This window comes from Telopea speciosissima, chromosome 1 (assembly GCF_018873765.1).
Source record: "Telopea speciosissima isolate NSW1024214 ecotype Mountain lineage chromosome 1, Tspe_v1, whole genome shotgun sequence".
Lineage (NCBI taxonomy): Eukaryota > Viridiplantae > Streptophyta > Magnoliopsida > Proteales > Proteaceae > Telopea > Telopea speciosissima.
Window position 1 is genome coordinate 15,768,491 of NC_057916.1, and position 17,188 is coordinate 15,785,678.

The 17,188-nt window shown below is 43.0% G+C and overlaps 1 protein-coding gene across 2 annotated transcripts in view; it reads right to left on the reverse strand.

The window, feature by feature from the left end:
* LOC122671564 (anaphase-promoting complex subunit 1) overlaps positions 1-10,872 on the reverse strand; it is a 141,386-nt gene extending 130,514 nt beyond the window's left edge. For both annotated transcript variants that reach the window (XM_043868871.1, XM_043868864.1), the window contains exons 1-2: positions 10,499-10,872; positions 9,955-10,018 (exon numbers count right to left, since the gene is read on the reverse strand). In XM_043868871.1, the coding sequence (XP_043724806.1) occupies positions 9,955-10,018; positions 10,499-10,725 (291 nt within the window). In that variant the 5' untranslated portion in view covers positions 10,726-10,872. The remainder of the gene's footprint in view (positions 1-9,954; positions 10,019-10,498) is intronic.
* Between the last annotated feature and the right edge of the window lie 6,316 nt (positions 10,873-17,188).

Genomic DNA, 17,188 nt, shown 5'->3' on the forward strand with positions numbered 1-17,188 from the left:
ACACATGAACAGTAAACATAAACAGAAAAATCCAAGAAAAGCAGAAGAAAACAGGAGAGAAATCTGAGAAGAGAGAACATAGCGTCCAATTGGCCACAGTGAGCACACCTTACAAACAACAACAATTATTTGTTCCATCACTCTGCTAAAGCTGCAGGGGTTACTTCAATACATAAAGACTTTTGTATAAGAAAAATGGGAACTTCCAAACTACTTTAGGACTCCTAACTCAAATCTATCGTTGATATGAGAGGAACTTCTACAAAAATACAAAAGACTTCTCGACTCAACTTCAGACTCGTTAAAAAGAAAATAGAAACTGTAAGTATGGTCAAGAGACCCATGGATGCCAGTAAGGAAGAGTGACCAGATTCAGTTTGACAGAGCTAAAAGACGTAGGAACATGCCTAAAATGACTATTGGCGAAGTGGTAAGAAAGGATATGCATGTGGTCGGGCTCGACCCATGTATGACCACGGATAGAGTTGTTTGGAGGACAAGGACCCATGTAGCCGACCCCTTGTAGGGGGATGTTCCCAAGATGCTACTTTGACTACTGCTTTGACTTCTTCTTTTACTTATTTTCATTTTTACTTCCTTTTGTCCTTTTTACTTCTTTTTACTCACTTATTTCTATTACTGTCATAGCCTCTATCGGATTCATGTAGCCGACCCCATTTAGTTGGGATAAGGCTATGGTTGTTGTTGTTGTAAACTATATTTTCTAATGACAAATTTCCTAATTAAACAACTCAACAACATTTTAAATAAAATAAAATGTGCTTCCCCCTAGGACATAATGTTGAAATCCCGATACATCAGCCTAGTACAAGTAAACCTATGAAAGCACCAAGCCCAACCCATATGACAGCAAACCAAGCTTCATGACCATATGATGCGGTTTGGGTGTAGATAGTTAGTTTTACTTCCAGATGGTTTTTTTGCTTCAAATAATTCTCTGAATTTATCTTCCATTGAATCATTGTTACTGATCAAACAAAAAATAAATAAATAAAGCAAACATAAAGAGGCGCCATATACCGCAGAATATACAAAGTAATTAACCAAGAACAATAAACAATGGACAGCATCCACAAAGCCCAAAAGGTGACAAAAGCTCAATGCAAAAAAAAAAAAAAAAAAAAAGGGTAACAGTGTTTCACAAATATAAAGCCAGATATTGAATATACCACAGCACCAATCATCAAACTCAGTGTGATCTGCAAAAAAATGAGCCCTCCCTTCATAATTGGAAAACTACAAAACTAGCACCCCCTGAACAACCTGATAACGATTATCTCCAGTGTCAAACTAGATGTATTTTTATACCTTCAATCCTGCCATGGATCCTACATGGATCCATATCTACCTCTAATGATTAGAAACCTTCTTGCCATATACAAAAAAACTATATTTAGTTTTGCAGTATTATTAATACGTTACTAGTCTTAAATAAGTCAAGTATATATTTTTTTTTGGTGAATACGTATATATTACCAAACCCCAGAAGGGGGCCGGAAGGAGAAAAGAAGGGAGGGGGGGAATGTACAAAGAGAGGGAGGGGGGAGAAAAGAGGAAAACCAGAGTCAAGTCTTCCTTAAACTAGAAGGGGACTGCAACAAACTGCTATCCAGACCCCAGGTAACAACAATGTGCCTGTTCCTTGCGATATCCATGAAAGACCATTGAGGTATAGTGCTGATCTTAGAGGAAACTTCGAAGGAAATGTCTTTCCAAATCAAGTCGAAAGATCTTGATTTGGAAGTCCATCTCCTAAGATTCCTCTCCATCCAAATATGATGGACAACAGAGCCAAAAACAAGCTTGCCAATACTGTCATAGATGGTGCTGCCTTTAAAAGCTTTGGTCAACCAGATGCATTCTCGGTCAAATGGAAGGTGTCTCCTATTTCGGTACCAGATGGAAGAGAGGGCTATTTTCCAGATGGTAGAAGAAAAAGGGCAAGCAAAGAAGAGATGGACAGTGTCCTCAAAACCATTCCAGCAAAAGGTGCAAGAGGGATGGACAGTGATGTGGCGATGCAGGAGAAAGGCTTGGGTAGGAAGGCAAAGGTGAAGCGATCTCCGGGCTGTGAGGCAATGGCGAGGGATGGAGCCTTTGAACCAGACTAGGTTGTGCCAGGGAACGGGGGCGGAAGGGTTACGGACAAAGTTCCAAGCTGATCTAGTGGTAAAACGACCAGAGGGGGAGGGGAGCCAAATTGCTTTATCCCCAAGGGTAGGAGTGGATGGGTGAATGGGGGGAGGGAAGGCCAGATCTGGGATAGGACAGAGGGAAGGGGAGAAGGAGGGGACCAGGAACTAGGGAGATGATGAGAGACAGGATAGCAGATTTGGGGATGCCAGAAGAGTAGACAGCTCTAGGACCAAAGACATTGTAAAGAATGCCTAAGGGATGCCAGGGGTCAAGCCAAAGGGAGGTAGAAGAGCCATTAACAATGGCGGTAGAGGTAGCCATAAGGGCAAGAGGCCGGAGAAGGAGGATCTTACGCCAAACCCAAGACGCATCAGGGCATAAAGGAGCAGTCCAAATGGAATCATTCTTGAGAAGGTGGGAGTAGACCCAGTTGACCCAGATGGAATCGCGCTTGGAAGAGATCTTCCAGATGAGCTTGAGGATTATGGCTGTGTTGGAGTCCTGAATGCGGCGAATGCCTAAGCCTCCTTCAACCTTGGGAAGACAGACGGATTTCCAACTGATTGGATGCAGGAATTTTGAGGTTTCTTTCCCTTTCCAAGGGAAAGCACAAAAGAGGTGGCTTTAGGGATGGCGAAAATGCCACACCAATAAAGGTATGAAGATTGGAGGACCGATCTGATACATTCCAGCCTACCCGCATAGGATAAAAGTCTGCCTTTCCAGAGCTGAAGGCGCTTGCGGATATTATCAAGCATGGGGGTGTATTGATGGCTGGAAAGCTTGGCGGGGATGAGAGGCAAGCCAAGGTATTTGACAGGAAGGGAGCCAAGAGAGAAGCCTGTGAGACGGAGGAGGGAATCTTTATCAGACTCAGGGATCCCAGCGAGGAAGAGTTTGGATTTAAGGAGGTTGATACGGAGCCCAGAAAGGACTTCAAACAGGCGGAGGGAGGACATGATGGCAGCAATGGAGGAGGGGGAGGCCTTGGAGAAAATCATCAAATCATCAGCGAAGGCCAGGTGGGTAAGGTTGATGTGCTTGCATTTGGGGATGGGGGAAATGAGATGGAGATCAGTTTTGGATTGAAGGCTCCTAAAGAGGACTTCAAGGGCAAGGGAAAAAAGGAAGGGGGAGAGGGGGCATCCTTGACGGATACCAACCGAAGACTTGAAAAACCCGGCAAGGGAGCCATTAACAAGAACAGAGAAGGAGGGGGAGGAGATGCAGGTATGAATCCAGCGCACAAAAGCATTAGGGAAACCCATTTGGATGAGCACATTGCAGATGAAGTCCCAACAGATAGAATCAAAAGCTTTGTGCTGATCAATCTTCATGAGAGCAGCAGGGGAATGGGATTTTCGATCAAAACCACGAACAATCTCAGAGCAGAGGATGATATTGTCCGCGATGCTCCGGCCCGAGATGAAGGCAGATTGATTGGGGCTGACAAGATTAGGGATGACTCGCTGGATCCTATTGGTGAGGATCTTTGCAATGAACTTGTAGAAGACGTTACACAGCGAGATGGGTCTGAAATCAGACAAGGAGGAGGTTCCATCCAGTTTGGGAATGAGACGGAGGAAGGTTTGATTGATCTGGGCAAGTTGACTGGGTTTGTAGAAAAAGCTACGGATGGCTTTAAAGAGCTCACCTTTGATCGAGTCCCAGCAACTGAGAAAGAAACCCATACTAAAGCCATCGGGACCAGGGGCTTTGCTGGCTTTGTGGGAGAGAATGGCTTTGGTGATTTCGTCATCCGAGGGGATAGACAGAAGGAAGTCAGAAAGAGAAGGGGGGACAAATTTGTTGATGAGACTAGGGGGAAGGGTGGAGAAGGAGTGGGGAGGGGGATTGAAAAGAGAGGAGAAGTAATGTAGTCCTAGAATAGGAGATAATCCTACTAGGAGCCAGGTGAAATCAGATTCTGATCAAGTCTACTGTTTGCGGCAGATTTGGGGCTGTTTTGGGCAAATCTAGGGTTTAGGCTAGGGTTATGGATGAAAGTAATATAGGATAATGATCAACAGGTCTAGGGGGCTATTTTGATATTAAAAAAAAATAGGATTTGGTTCAGTTTAAAATTCTTGCAGAATTAGGGTTAGGGTTTCGGGTTTTTAGAAATTAGGGAAATCACCAAAACTAGGGTCTTGAGTAGGATTTATGGGCTGGGACTCAGGTCGAGTATTAGACGGGCTAGGGGGAAGGTTCGGTTGCAGCAGGGGGGTTTCTGATGGCTGAATATGCCTAAACAGGAATTTAGGGTTTTAGGTTTATGGGGGTTAATGGGGAATTAGGGTTTAGATGGCTGGATAGGACTGAGATGAATATCGAGTGGAGGGGATGATATAAAGGAGTTGTGACTGAAATATTAATGAATTTTGATGGTTGGTTGAGGCTGTAACTGAACTAGGGTTTAGGAATTAAATCAGAAAATAAAAGGATTGAATGGGAACGAGAAGGAAAGATAAAAGCAGAAGTTAAAGTTCAAACTTACCACAGGATTCCACCAGCAGCAGCTTGGATGATGAAAGGATGAAGCCACCTTCAGAGAGAGATCCTCCCAGCCGTCACGGCGTAAGGAGTCGCAGGAATCCACCCACCCTTCCACCTTGAAATCCACAAGGATGCACACACTCACAAGAGAGCAAGGAACAGCAGCAATAGCAGCCAACGAAATCTATTTTCCCACGATTTGCTTTATTTATAAAAGAAGGCCAAAGGCCAATTCCTAATACAATCTAACTTCTCCCTTGCCAAATCGTGGAAGGAAAAGGATCTAATTTAAAAACTAATAATTAAAATAGTAAAATGTCCTAACTACCCCTATTAACTTAAATTAAAAGAATCTAACTTAAAACAACTAATTTAAGAGAAGATTCCATACTAGCCAATAGGATATAAGGACCCATTGACCAATAGGAACACTTCACTTAAATTAGAGCAATTGAACCAATTGGATGCAACCAATTCTAAACCAGTTCAATCTAAAAACAGAAAAATAAACTAAGTATGGAAAATAATACTCCTAATCTATGGCTCCCTATTCAAACCCTAAGCTCAGGGCTTCTTCTTCTTCTTCTTCCTTCTTGGAGCTGCATCAAGAAGAAGGAGGCAGCTTCAGCCTAGATCCCAGAGACGGAGGAAATAGGGGTCCTATCAGAAGAGATGAGTTGGGTGATGGAGTTAGAACTAAGCCTGGCACGCAAAGAGCGATGGAAAAAGGCTGTGTTCGAATCTCCCAACTTGAGCCACTTGATTCTGGATTTTTGGCGCAGAAAACTTTCTTCGAGGAGGGAGAGAGAAGAGAGCTCCTCGGAGAGCTTTTTCTCCTCCAAAGCTAGATCCTGGAGGGAGGGATCTTGTTGGAGGGAAGATTGGACACGGGCTAAATCTGAACGGCAGGAGGAGAGTCGGGAAGGAATGTTGCCAAAAGTGGAGAGATTCCTTCGCTTGAGGGCCGCTTTGGTACGATGGAGTTTGGAGGCGAAGGCGAGGAGGGGAAGGGAGGGATAATGGATAGGAGGGCGCCAAGCTTGGAGAAAGGTGGTTTGGAAGTCGGCATGGGAGGACCACATGTCGAAGAATTTAAATGGCTTAGGACCAAAAGATGAATAAGGCAAATGAGAAGGTAGCAAGAACAGTGGTCGGATAAGCCCTGAGGGTGGAAGGTAGCATGGGAATGAGGAAAGGTAGACAGCCAAGAGTCATTAATGAGGAGGCGGTCGAGCTTACAAGCAACCCGCTCAGGGCCAATCCTTCTGTTGTGCCAAGTAAGAGGAGACCCTGACCACCAAAGGTCGTCAAGATCGAGATCTTCAATGCAATCATTGAAGGAGTTGACTGAGGGGGGGTCAATGGGGCGGCCTCCAAATTTTTCATATTGGAATCTAACCACATTGAAATCACCGCCCACACCCCAGGGTAGGGAATTAATCCCAGATTTGAGGAGAGAGAGGTCATTCCAGAGGGCTAACCGATCAGCAGCCAATTGTGAGCATAGACCACAGTGAGGAAGATGGAGGAGGGGAGTTTGGGAAGGAGAGATGGAGGTGAAGGAGTTGGGAGGAGGAGTGAGAGATGGAAATGTGGATTTTGGAGGGGTTCCAGAGGATCCAAATATGGCCATTAGGGGAATGGGTGTAATTAGAAAGCAAGGACCAAGAAGGAGCTCTAGAAGCAGCAATACAGGAGGAATTCTCTTGGAGGACTCGGGTCTCCAGAAGAGCGCAAAAGGAGAAGTGAGAGGAGTTGATGAACGATCTAATTTCATGGTGCTTAGCTAGGGAATTAAGGCCCCTAACGTTCCAAATGAAACCAGCGGACATGACTAGAGGGTAGAGGGCAGGGAGGACCTAGGGGGGACACTCCGGTATCGTCTGCGGGAGAAGACAATAGCCGGGTCGCGACTAAAAGGTCACCAGGGGGGAGGGTCTAGAAAGACCAATGGGCTTGGGAGGCGAACAGCGGGTAGCGGCAAAGACAATGAGATATCTAGAGGAGCAAGGGGGTCTGCAGGAAGGGTGGGGAATTGGGATTCTGAAGTGAATCAGGTTAGGAGAGGCCGGGGAGGTGGATCGGGGAGATGGGCTAGGAGAAGATGGGTTGGGGGGTAATAATGGGGAGATTGTAGGCGAAATAAGAGTTGAAGGGGGGAGGAGGGTTCGGTTGAGAAGGGAAAGAAGAATGGAGGTTGGAGTGGGTGGGCTTCAGGGGAATGGGTTTAGAGAAGTTTTGAGGGATTTGGAACTGGTGGCTTTGGACGAATGAGTGGACTTAAGGGGGGTGGTTTTAGTAGAGGTTTATAGAGCTTTGGATCTGGTGGATTTAGTGGAGTGAGTGGGCTTGATGGGGGGGTATTAGTGGAGGTTGAATGGGCTTTGGGACAGATGGGCCTAGGAGAAGAGGTACTGGAAGAGGATTGATGGACTTGAGCGAGAATGGGCCAGATGGGTGTTAAAGGTGATAGTAACGATTTAGAGGGCTCAGGAGCTGATGGGGGTTTAAGTTGAGAAGGGGTAGCATGGCTGTGAATTAAGTTGAGAGGACACTTGGCAGGAGATGGCAAAGTGGGGACAGGGGGGTGGAAGTGAGAGGATTAGGAAGCAAGGGGGGTAGTTGTGAATAGGGAAAAGGTGGAAGAGGAGGGGATCCACAAAAAGGGGAAAGGGGTTGGGGGGGGGGGAGGGGGTAGGCAAACCTAACGAAAGCACTTGAGGCAAGCATCCATCACCAGAGAAGGCACCGTTGACCATATCTTCGGGGGCAGAGACATCGTCAGCAGTAGAGGGAGCTTGAAGAGGCAAGTCGTGGTTCAAGTGTTCAGTGATGGAGACAAATCTTGACGAAGCTCTTCCTCGATCAGCAGAAAAGTCTTCACAGGCCATGGAGCTCCTATTAGCAAGCTTAAGAGACATCAAAGTGGAAATCGCGTCTGCCGAGGAGCTAGCAAGGGTTGTTGGAGAGCTTGAAATAGCCAGACCGGAGAGCTTGCAGGGCAACAAAGAGGGCAGGGGAGCAGACTGCAGAGTCTCTTTTACATAGGATGCAGCGATAGTCGGCGCAGAGGTCAGGGGCACAGCAGGTTTCGAAGAGCAGGCAGGCATCTGGGCAGCCTTTCCAAGAGGCTTCTCCGTCAGGGCTACCGATCGACGAAGATTTTTACGTCGGCGGGAAGGGAAGAGGATCTTCCCCGAGGAGAAAGATCATCGGAAAGCGAATGCTGCGGGAGAGCGAGATCTTCAGAAATGAGCGAGGCGACAGTTGGAGCACCTGGTGAAACGGAGACGACAAGGGGAACTTCAAGCAAAACAGGGGCTGTAGGTGCAGCTTCAGTCAAAAGGAAGCATCCGGTGGAGCAGGGACTGCAAGGGCTTTCCCTGAGCAGGTCAAGGAATGGTGGCCAAAGACTTTACAATGGATGCAGTGAGGCGGCAACCAGTCATACTTTACAGGCTGTTCCATACTGAAACCATCGTCCTCCACGATGGAAATGGAGGGAGGGGGGCAAGCAGCAGAGATGTCGACACAGATACGGGTGAAGGAGAGTCTGAGCTTCTTAGAAGTGCGATCGTCTGAATACGGGTGAAGTATATATTAATAAGTTAGGAAAGTGAAGTAAATTTTTGTAACTTTCTTTAGACCATAGATTCGACCAAGGTTATGCAATTTCAGTTTCATGGAAAATTTCAGTTCCCCAAAATAAATATTGAGAAATTCCGGCCGATATGTTGGAACAAATTACGAAGTGGTGTAAATTTTTCATTTTGAGGGAGATAATGCATTTGCAAATGAAGCTTCATTAAAAAATACAAACTAACAGGCGTGCACTGTCAGCACCCAAAGTACCAAAAGAGGACATCCACAACAAAATTTTAAAAGTCTAGGGAACAAAAGTACTTGCTATCAAGCATACCATGCTAACAGTTGAATAACATCCAGAAATGGTTTCACAATAGTGTATATCCTTTTGCTTATTAATAACAATGGAATCGTTTATGCTGTTGCCAATGAAAATTTTCAAAATTGAAAAATAAAAGAAAAGGCCCTCAAAGGGCCCTCACCCAGGTTCTCTTATTCTCTTCCCACTGAATGTCCTCGCTATGTAAATGTGCCAACTGCCAACAGGTTATAAGTTTCTTCCAATTCACAACCCAGTTATCCATCCAAATTCTTCTGAAATAAGGAACCTCAAACTATTTTTTGCATAGTATTTTCTCAATTTCTCTCAACCAAATATAGAAATATGTAAAATATAAATGCAACAAAACATGGTTTACTATAAGGGGAAAATAAACAGAAATGCATCTCTATTTCCCTCACATATCATCATAAAACACTATTATATTATTATTTTCTAGCATTCTCAATATTTTTACAGAGAATTTTATCGAGATTTATACTTCTGGAATGCCAATTGCTACCGCGTAATATTTCAGCCAAGAAATTTAATCATAGATCTTTCAATCATAATATCAACTCTGCATCCTCTATTTCATGATAATCGTGGCCATTTCGGATATTACCAACCAATAATAATAATAATTTTTAGTACAAAAATAATAATTGCTATCAGATGTTAGATTAGGCCACTCATGGACCTAATCAAACATTTTGGTTAGGTTCTTTTTTAAAGCAAAAATCTCTTTCTTTAGTGGTCTGATTACATTCATGTAAAATGATCCATTTGTGCAAACCAATTTTGATGGTTTTCAGTAGCAACTAAACATTCCTAAGTCCCATGGTTTCATCATTTCAGTGGTTTTTACAGAATTCACCCCAAGCTCCTATGATTTCAACAGCACATCTTAATTTTCCTTAGGGGCAGGCAAATAGGCTTATTTGTTGAAATTCAAGTCCACGAGCATCTAGAAAAGAGTGTAAACAAGATCACAATCAGGATTTTTAATGTTCAAACAGTAAGAACAGATTGGTAGATTGAATAAGGATCTGTATGTACAGGACTCATATCAAGCTTGGTTTTATATTAGTGCTACAGCAAAAAAATTTGATTACTTATATAGGAGGTAATTTAGCAAAACAAAATGGAAGCACCGCTGGCTGCACAATCAAGGTGTCAAGCATAAGAACGAGCCAATGAACAGAGAGATATAGTAACAATGCACCAAGTAATTTTTACAATTGTGTCCACTGGCAGGCTGTCATGAAATGATGGAAATCAACGGAACAAAAAGAAGCAGCCGTGGAAGTAAATTCATGATCAATGAGATAATAAGTTCTATTTCAAGCAGGCCAAAGAAATAATTTTTTACGGTGAATGGTATGCTAAAGAAATACCATAATGACAGAAGAGGGTAAGGTGTATCTTTTTTGAACTCGAGAACCAGCACTCCATATTATCCTGAGACAGAGGAATAGATAATAAAAATGATAAATAAGACCATATAAAAAAATACTGATAAACACATGAACAGCAGTATATAATAGGGCCAGTTAATCTGCATTTTCATACCCAGTGGACAAGTTAAGAGTCATAATAACATAATAACTATGGCCGTAAAGCCCAACAAAAAAAAAATGAATAAGAAGTGTGAATATATAGCATTGGAATGTTCTATGTGGAATATCAAAAGTTCCACTTCCCCAAAGGAGTCGCCTTTCCAATCCTATGAGGATGATACGCAACTGACACTGAAAAATCAGGGGCGCACACAGTCGTTATAAAATGATGATAGAAGCCGTAACCCTAGATGTTTAGACAATACTTAAGGGGGAGCTATCTCACCATCGACCTTCTCTACAGAATCATGACAACCCCCCCTCCCTAACAGCTTTTGCCGACACATGCGAACGGGAAGAGTCGTAATCCAGATGAATGTACCTGTTTCCTCTAATGAAGAGCTCATGGTCACTTCGATCGCACGAAGCAGTTTCTGAAGAATCGTGATCGGAAGTATCGTCGCTTTCGCGGGTAATTTGAGGGTTGAAGAGGAAGTAATCGTACTTATCAGTAACATTTTCGACGGGCTTTCCGTCCAAAGCTTCTGCAATTAAACCGAAGGGTTTGAACTCGCCCAGAACTGTTAGATGACGAACTTTAATCGACATTTTCCGAGCTATGTTGCAGATATGCGAAGGAAGTAAAAGAAATGAGGGACTAAAGGAGTGGCATCTCTATATCTCTCTCCCGCCCTTTTCTTCTCCGCTTGACAGTCCAGTGACTTGAAAAAGGTTGAGCGGGGAAAGACGGGTGCGGTAAACCCTAGTCCGTGACGCTGCTGGGGTTGTTTTGGGGCCACTGAGCGCACCCTCTGTTTCCAACGTATGAGACCACGTTTGTATATGATGCTAATTCTAGGATCTCGATTTTCAACTCAGTCATGTTTGGCTGAACTCTGAATCTTTAGGGTCAGTTTGGCAATGTTCTTTGTAAGCTTCCTTTTTTTTTTGGAGGGGGGGGGTGGGGGGGTGGGAACCCAAAAATAACAAAATGTGTTGGGCACCATGGTTCATTCTTCTGGTCTTTTGAAGTGACCGAACAAACAGATCACAAATGTTGATAACAAAAATACGGGTGTTAAATGGTCCATTCCGTTAAATGGTTTGGTTTGATTCAAACCTTTAATTAAACGGTCTCAAATCTAAAACCGTAACCAAAACATTAATTAAACAATTCAGTTCGTAAATGATTTTTGTTTGCTTTTGTCACGTTTATGTACATTTAAGAGTGTTAAACAGGTCGGTTCAAATCGTTTAACTAAACGGCCTCAATTTTGAAACCATAATAGAACCATTTTTATTAAACGGTTTCACGTTTCGGTTTGATTTTGACACCCTTAGTTCCTGCTCCCAAACACAAGAGCATGCAAAAAGACCGCAGTCCCCAATGTAATAAAAAACCACATTCAAACCAATGCTTTTGTGCGCTCTGTCATTGGCCCCCGCGTTACAGTGCTACACGACCTAGTTTTTTTGGCCTTCTTCTACTGCGCGTCTGCGAACTTAGCCCCTTGGTTTGAGTCATGTCCTCTGATTGATTATATTCCCATGCATTTATTCACTTGGTCATCCAAGTCAGCTCCCTCTTGGTTCTGCTTCTTCTCTTTCGTCTGCCCCACCACTTGTTGCACATTATCCTATTGAGCGTCCTATTGCTTTACGTCCACCACTTGCTGCTGACCATTCTACTGAACCCACCCGCTGCCAGACTCACGTTAGTTGATCCTCCTATTTTTGCGATCAGGTCACATGAGAGGTTTTCATATGTTTCTAATGTTAACCTGTCTTCTATATCCACTTCATCCTCTTCTTTACCCGACTCATTACCATTGGATCCTCCAAACCATATCCATCTAATGACAACTCGGTCACGCACTGGTTCACTCAAACCTCCGCCAATTGGTCTAAAACTTTCAACAACCGGTGGTTTGGTTTCGGATCTGGTTGAGTCAACCTGTTACACACAAGTGATGCATTCTTCAAATTTGTGACGTGCAATGCAGGACGAATTCAATGTGTTAATTCACAATGGTGCTTAGATCCTGGTTCCTCCTTCCTCCACTCAAAATGTAACTGGGTGCAAATGGGTTTTTCGATTAAAACGTAATGCATATGGCTCTGTTGCGTGTTATAAGGCGTGGTTGATCACCAAAGGCTTCCATCAACGTCCTAGGCTTGATTACAATGAGACCTTCAGTCTGGTTGTACCAACAACCATTCGCGTGGTTCTCTCCTTAACTATCACCAACAATTGGCCCTTAAAGCAAAATACCAACATGCTCAATGCAAAGTCAATTTCGACATTGATTGCCATTGGTAATCAGTAGTTTTTTTACACTGGAACACCTCTGACTGACAGGAGTAAATATTGTCGTGTTGTAGGGGCCTTGTAGTACCATACTATTACTCGTCATGATATGAGTTTTGTTTTTAATCGCATGGCCCAGTTTATGTACAGCCCAACATATTTACATTGGTCTGTTGTTAAGCGTATACCGCACTATGTGAAGGATTCATCATTTGGTGGTCTGTATTCTTGTTTGTCCGCTTCTATATCTCTCATAGCATATTCCGATGCCGAATGGGCAGGCTGTCCCATTGACCGGAAGTCCACCGCAGGTTACAATGTCTTTCTTGGTAATCATCTTGTATCTTGGTGTTCTAAGAAACAACAATTGTTTCGTGTTCATCCACGGAGGCAAAATATATAGAGCAATGGCATCTATTGCCACATAACTTGTTTGATCGCATTCTCTCTTACATGAACTTGGTATTTCTCTGTCCTCTGCTCCGGTCATTTGGTGTGACAACGTTGGAGTTGGGTAGGAAGAGAAGGAAGAAAATAGAAGAAACGGGGATAAAGATGCTTCGGTCAACCAGGTTTCTCAACCCTTTAAGCTATATTCATCACTTGAGAAAGGAACATATTTGCCAAAGCAATCTTCATTCATTTGTAAAATCATGGGGAGAGGCATAGCAGCCTTACAATAGAAAAAGGGCAGACTTGAACTTCAAGTAAAAGAAAAAAATAGAAACTTCCACATAAAAATTAGAAACTACTCTAATTAACTTGATTGAAATAAATTAGAAACATAATAGAATCTTCACTCCTTCAAGTGGTTCCCACCATAAGTGAATATCGGCCCACATTTAAAGTCTCAAAACTTTGTCAATAACTTAACAATAATACCCCCACAATTCGGGGTTTGAGAGACCCAGCAACTCCCGGTCCTGTTGGGCTGGCCCAATTTAAAGTTGGTTGACCCTATGACCCATTGGGTTGGTCCACCAATTGGTGAAGTGAACCAGCCCTTCTCTCACGAGTTCCCTTAGAATATTTCTTGGCAAACAGATTGGCTTCTGCATCAGGAGGTGGTGGTGTACAAAAATGGACTGAGATGGCCTGGATCTGCCACAAGATCTGCGTATTCTGTTGTTTCAGTCGATCAAGGCAAGCATCAGCCCGCTGCTGGAAGGCATAAGTCCGCTGTTGAAACTCAAGGAACTCCTCTCTGGTGATGGAGGATCCAGTAGGAGGCTGCTATGTCTTTCTTGTTGTAGGTGGATCAGCTGCATGCTCCTCATCGCTACTATCCATAGCTCTCATCTCAACTTCCTCATCATCAATGGGCACATCCAGTATGTGCATGCTCTTAAGAGTAAAGGCATCGATGTCATATGGATCCAGAGGTGCTACTTCTCCTTCGCATTCCACTTCAAAGTGACTAAGAATTTGTCCAATGAGTATTCCATTAGGCAGGCTCCCTATATAGTGCCTTCTGCCTATCTCTCCCATGTATCTCGTGATGATGTAGGGCAGGTTAACTTGCTGCCTAATGTACAGACAATATGTGAGATACGTCTGGAATGGCAACACATCGTCCCATTGACCACTTTGGGGAAGAATATTGTATTGCACAATTAAGCTAAGGATCTTGGGAATAGTTTTCAATTCCTTAGTCTTTATCTTATGAGGGTTTTCATAATTGGACATGATTACCCCATACACTTCTGTCTCAGGAATGAACTCCTTGTGTTCGGACTTGGGGCTCAAATATTTCAGAGGTCCTTCGGTTGATACACCTAAAATCTCTCCTAAGTCTTCAATCCCAAACTCTATGCGAACCCCTTTCACGTAGGTTTTGATTTTTAGGGTTTCACCATAACCACTAACACTCATGTTGCAATAGAACATTTTAACCAGTGTGGGATAATAATGGTATCCTAAATTCAGTATGTAAGTCCAACCCAAAGCTTGAAACCATTCAGAAATGTTGAAATTAATGAGAGAAATGGTGTTAACATCTCTTCCTGGTTCAACCTTTCTCTTCTTATAGGTGTCACGGAGTTGCGGTGTTTCCTCAGAGATAAAAAGTTGCTCCAGAGACAAGGAAGAGGTAGTCTTCTGCTTTCCCTTAGAGGCAAGGGCCTTCTTGCGCTTTAGTCCGACGTGAGATGCCATTTCTTCCACAACCTAGGGTTATCCTTCACAAATGGGTGAAAATGGAGTGGTTGAAGGCAAATATAGGGCAAGGAGGAATAGATTTCGGTATAGGCTCAAGTTTGAACGAAACAATACTTTTGGATGCAAATTCAAATTTCAGAAATTGTGAGGATCCTCATTGCGAGGGACATTGTTCCTATAATGCAAAATGGGGATTCTTCATACATGAGGATTGGAAGGTAACTTGCCCTGCAGTTTTAAGGATTTAGGCCTTCAAAAAGGAAAGAAATAATGTATATAAATGAAACAGGTCCATGAGAAAATAGGGTCCTTAAAGACAATTCTTTAAACCAAAATAGCACATTATTTATAGAAAATATGTACCTTGTGGACTCTAGTAGTAGCAACAGTCACCAACAACGATCGAATAGGGTAGGCAAAGAAGGAAGAAAATAGGAAAAACGGGGATAAAGATGCTTCGGCTAACCAAGTTTCTCAACCCTTCAAGCTATATTCATCACTTGAGAAAGGAACATATTTGCCAGAACAATCTTCATTCATTCGTAAAATCATGGGGAGGGGCATAGCAGCCTTACAATAGAAAGAGGGCAGACTTGAACCTAAAGTAAAAGAAAAAAATAGAAACTTCCACGTAAAAATTAGAAACTACTCTAATTAACTTGACTGAAATAAATTAAAAACATAATAGGATCTTCACTCATTCAAGTGGTTCCCACCATAAGTGAATATCGGCCCACACTTGAAGTCTCAAAGCTTCGTTAATAACTTAACAATTATACCCCCACAATTATGGGTTTGAGAGACCCAGCAACTCCCAGTCCTATTGCGCTGGCCCAATTTAAAGTTGGTTGACCCTATGACCCATTGGGTTGGTCCACCAATTGGTGAAGTGAACCAGCCCTTCTCCCATGAGTTCCCTTAGGATATTTCTTGGCAAACAGATTGGCTTCTGCATCAGGAGGTGGTGGTGTACGAAAATGGACTGAGATGGCCCGGATCTGTCGTAAGATTTGCGCATTCTGTTGTTTCAATCGATCAAGGCAAGCATCGGCCCGCTGCTAGAAGGCATAAGTCCACTATTGAAACTCAAGGAACTCCTCTCTGGTGATGGAGGATCGAGTAGGAGGCTGTTGTGTCTCTCTTGTTATAGGTGGATCAACTGCATGCTCCTCATCGCTACTATCCATAGCTCTTATTTCAACTTCCTCATCATCAATGGGCACATCCTGTATGTGCATGCTCTTAAGAGTAGAGGCATCGGTGTCATATGGATCTGGAGGTGCTACTTCTCCTTCGCATTCCACTTCAAAGTGACTAAGAATTTGTCCAACGAGTCTTCCATAAGGCATGTTCCCTATATAGTGCCTTCTGCCTATCCCTCCCATGTATCTCATGATGATATAGAGCAAGTTAACTTGCTGCCTAATGTACAGACAATATGTAAGAAACGTTTGGAATGGCAACACATTGTCCCATTGACCTCTTCGGGGAAGAATATTGTATTGCACAATTAAGCTAAGGATCTTGGGAATAGTTTTTAAGTCCTTGGTCTTTATCTTGTGGGGGTTCTCATAATTGGACATGATTGCCCCATACACTTCTGTCTCAGGCATGAACTCCTTGTGTCCGGACTTGGGGCTCAAATATTTCAGAGATCCTTCGGTTGATACATCCAAAATCTCTCCTAAGTCTTCAATCCCAAACTCTATGCGAACTCCTTTCACATATGTTTTGATTTTTAGAGTTTCACCAGAACCACTAACACTCATATTGCAATAGAACACTTTAACCAGTGTGGGATAGTAATGGTATCCTAAATTCAGTATGTAAGTCCAACCCAAAGCTTGAAACCATTCAGAAATGCTGAAATTAATGAGAGAAATGGTGTTAACATCAGTACCTGGTTCAACCTTTTTCTTCTTATAGGTGTCACAGAGTTGCTGTGCTTCCTCGAAGATAAAAAGCTGCTCTCGAGACAAGGAGGAGGTAGCCTTCTGTTTTCCCTTGGAGGCAAGGGCCTTCTTGCACTTTAGCTTGACATGAGATGTCATTTCTTCTACAAACCTAGGGTTATCCTTCACGAATGGGTGAAAATGGAGTGGCTGAAGGCAAATATAAGGCAAGGAGGAATAGATTTCGGTACTGGCTCAAGTTTGAACGAAACAATACTTTTGGATGCTAATTCAAATTTTAGAAATTGTGAGGATCCTCATTGCGAGGGACATTGTTCCTGTGCTGCAAAATGGGGATTCTTCATAGCTAAGGATTGGAAGGTAACTTGCCTTGTAGTTTTGAGGATTTAGGCCTGCAAAAAGGGAAGAAAGAATGTATATAAATGAAACAGGTTCATGAAAAATAGGGTCCTTAAAGACAATTATTTAAACCAAAATAGCACTTTATTTATAGAAAATATGTACCTTGTGGACTCCCATTCCCTGATTGAAGAACCATTTGGGAAGAGCAGGCTTGTTCCAGTTCTGCCAAGGAAACCTTTGTCCCTTCCAGATTACAAGCCACCTGATCATGGTAAAAAGGTTAATCCTAGTCAACTATCATTTTATTCACATGGGTTGGGTTTCAATAGTATTTGCTTGCCCTACAACATTT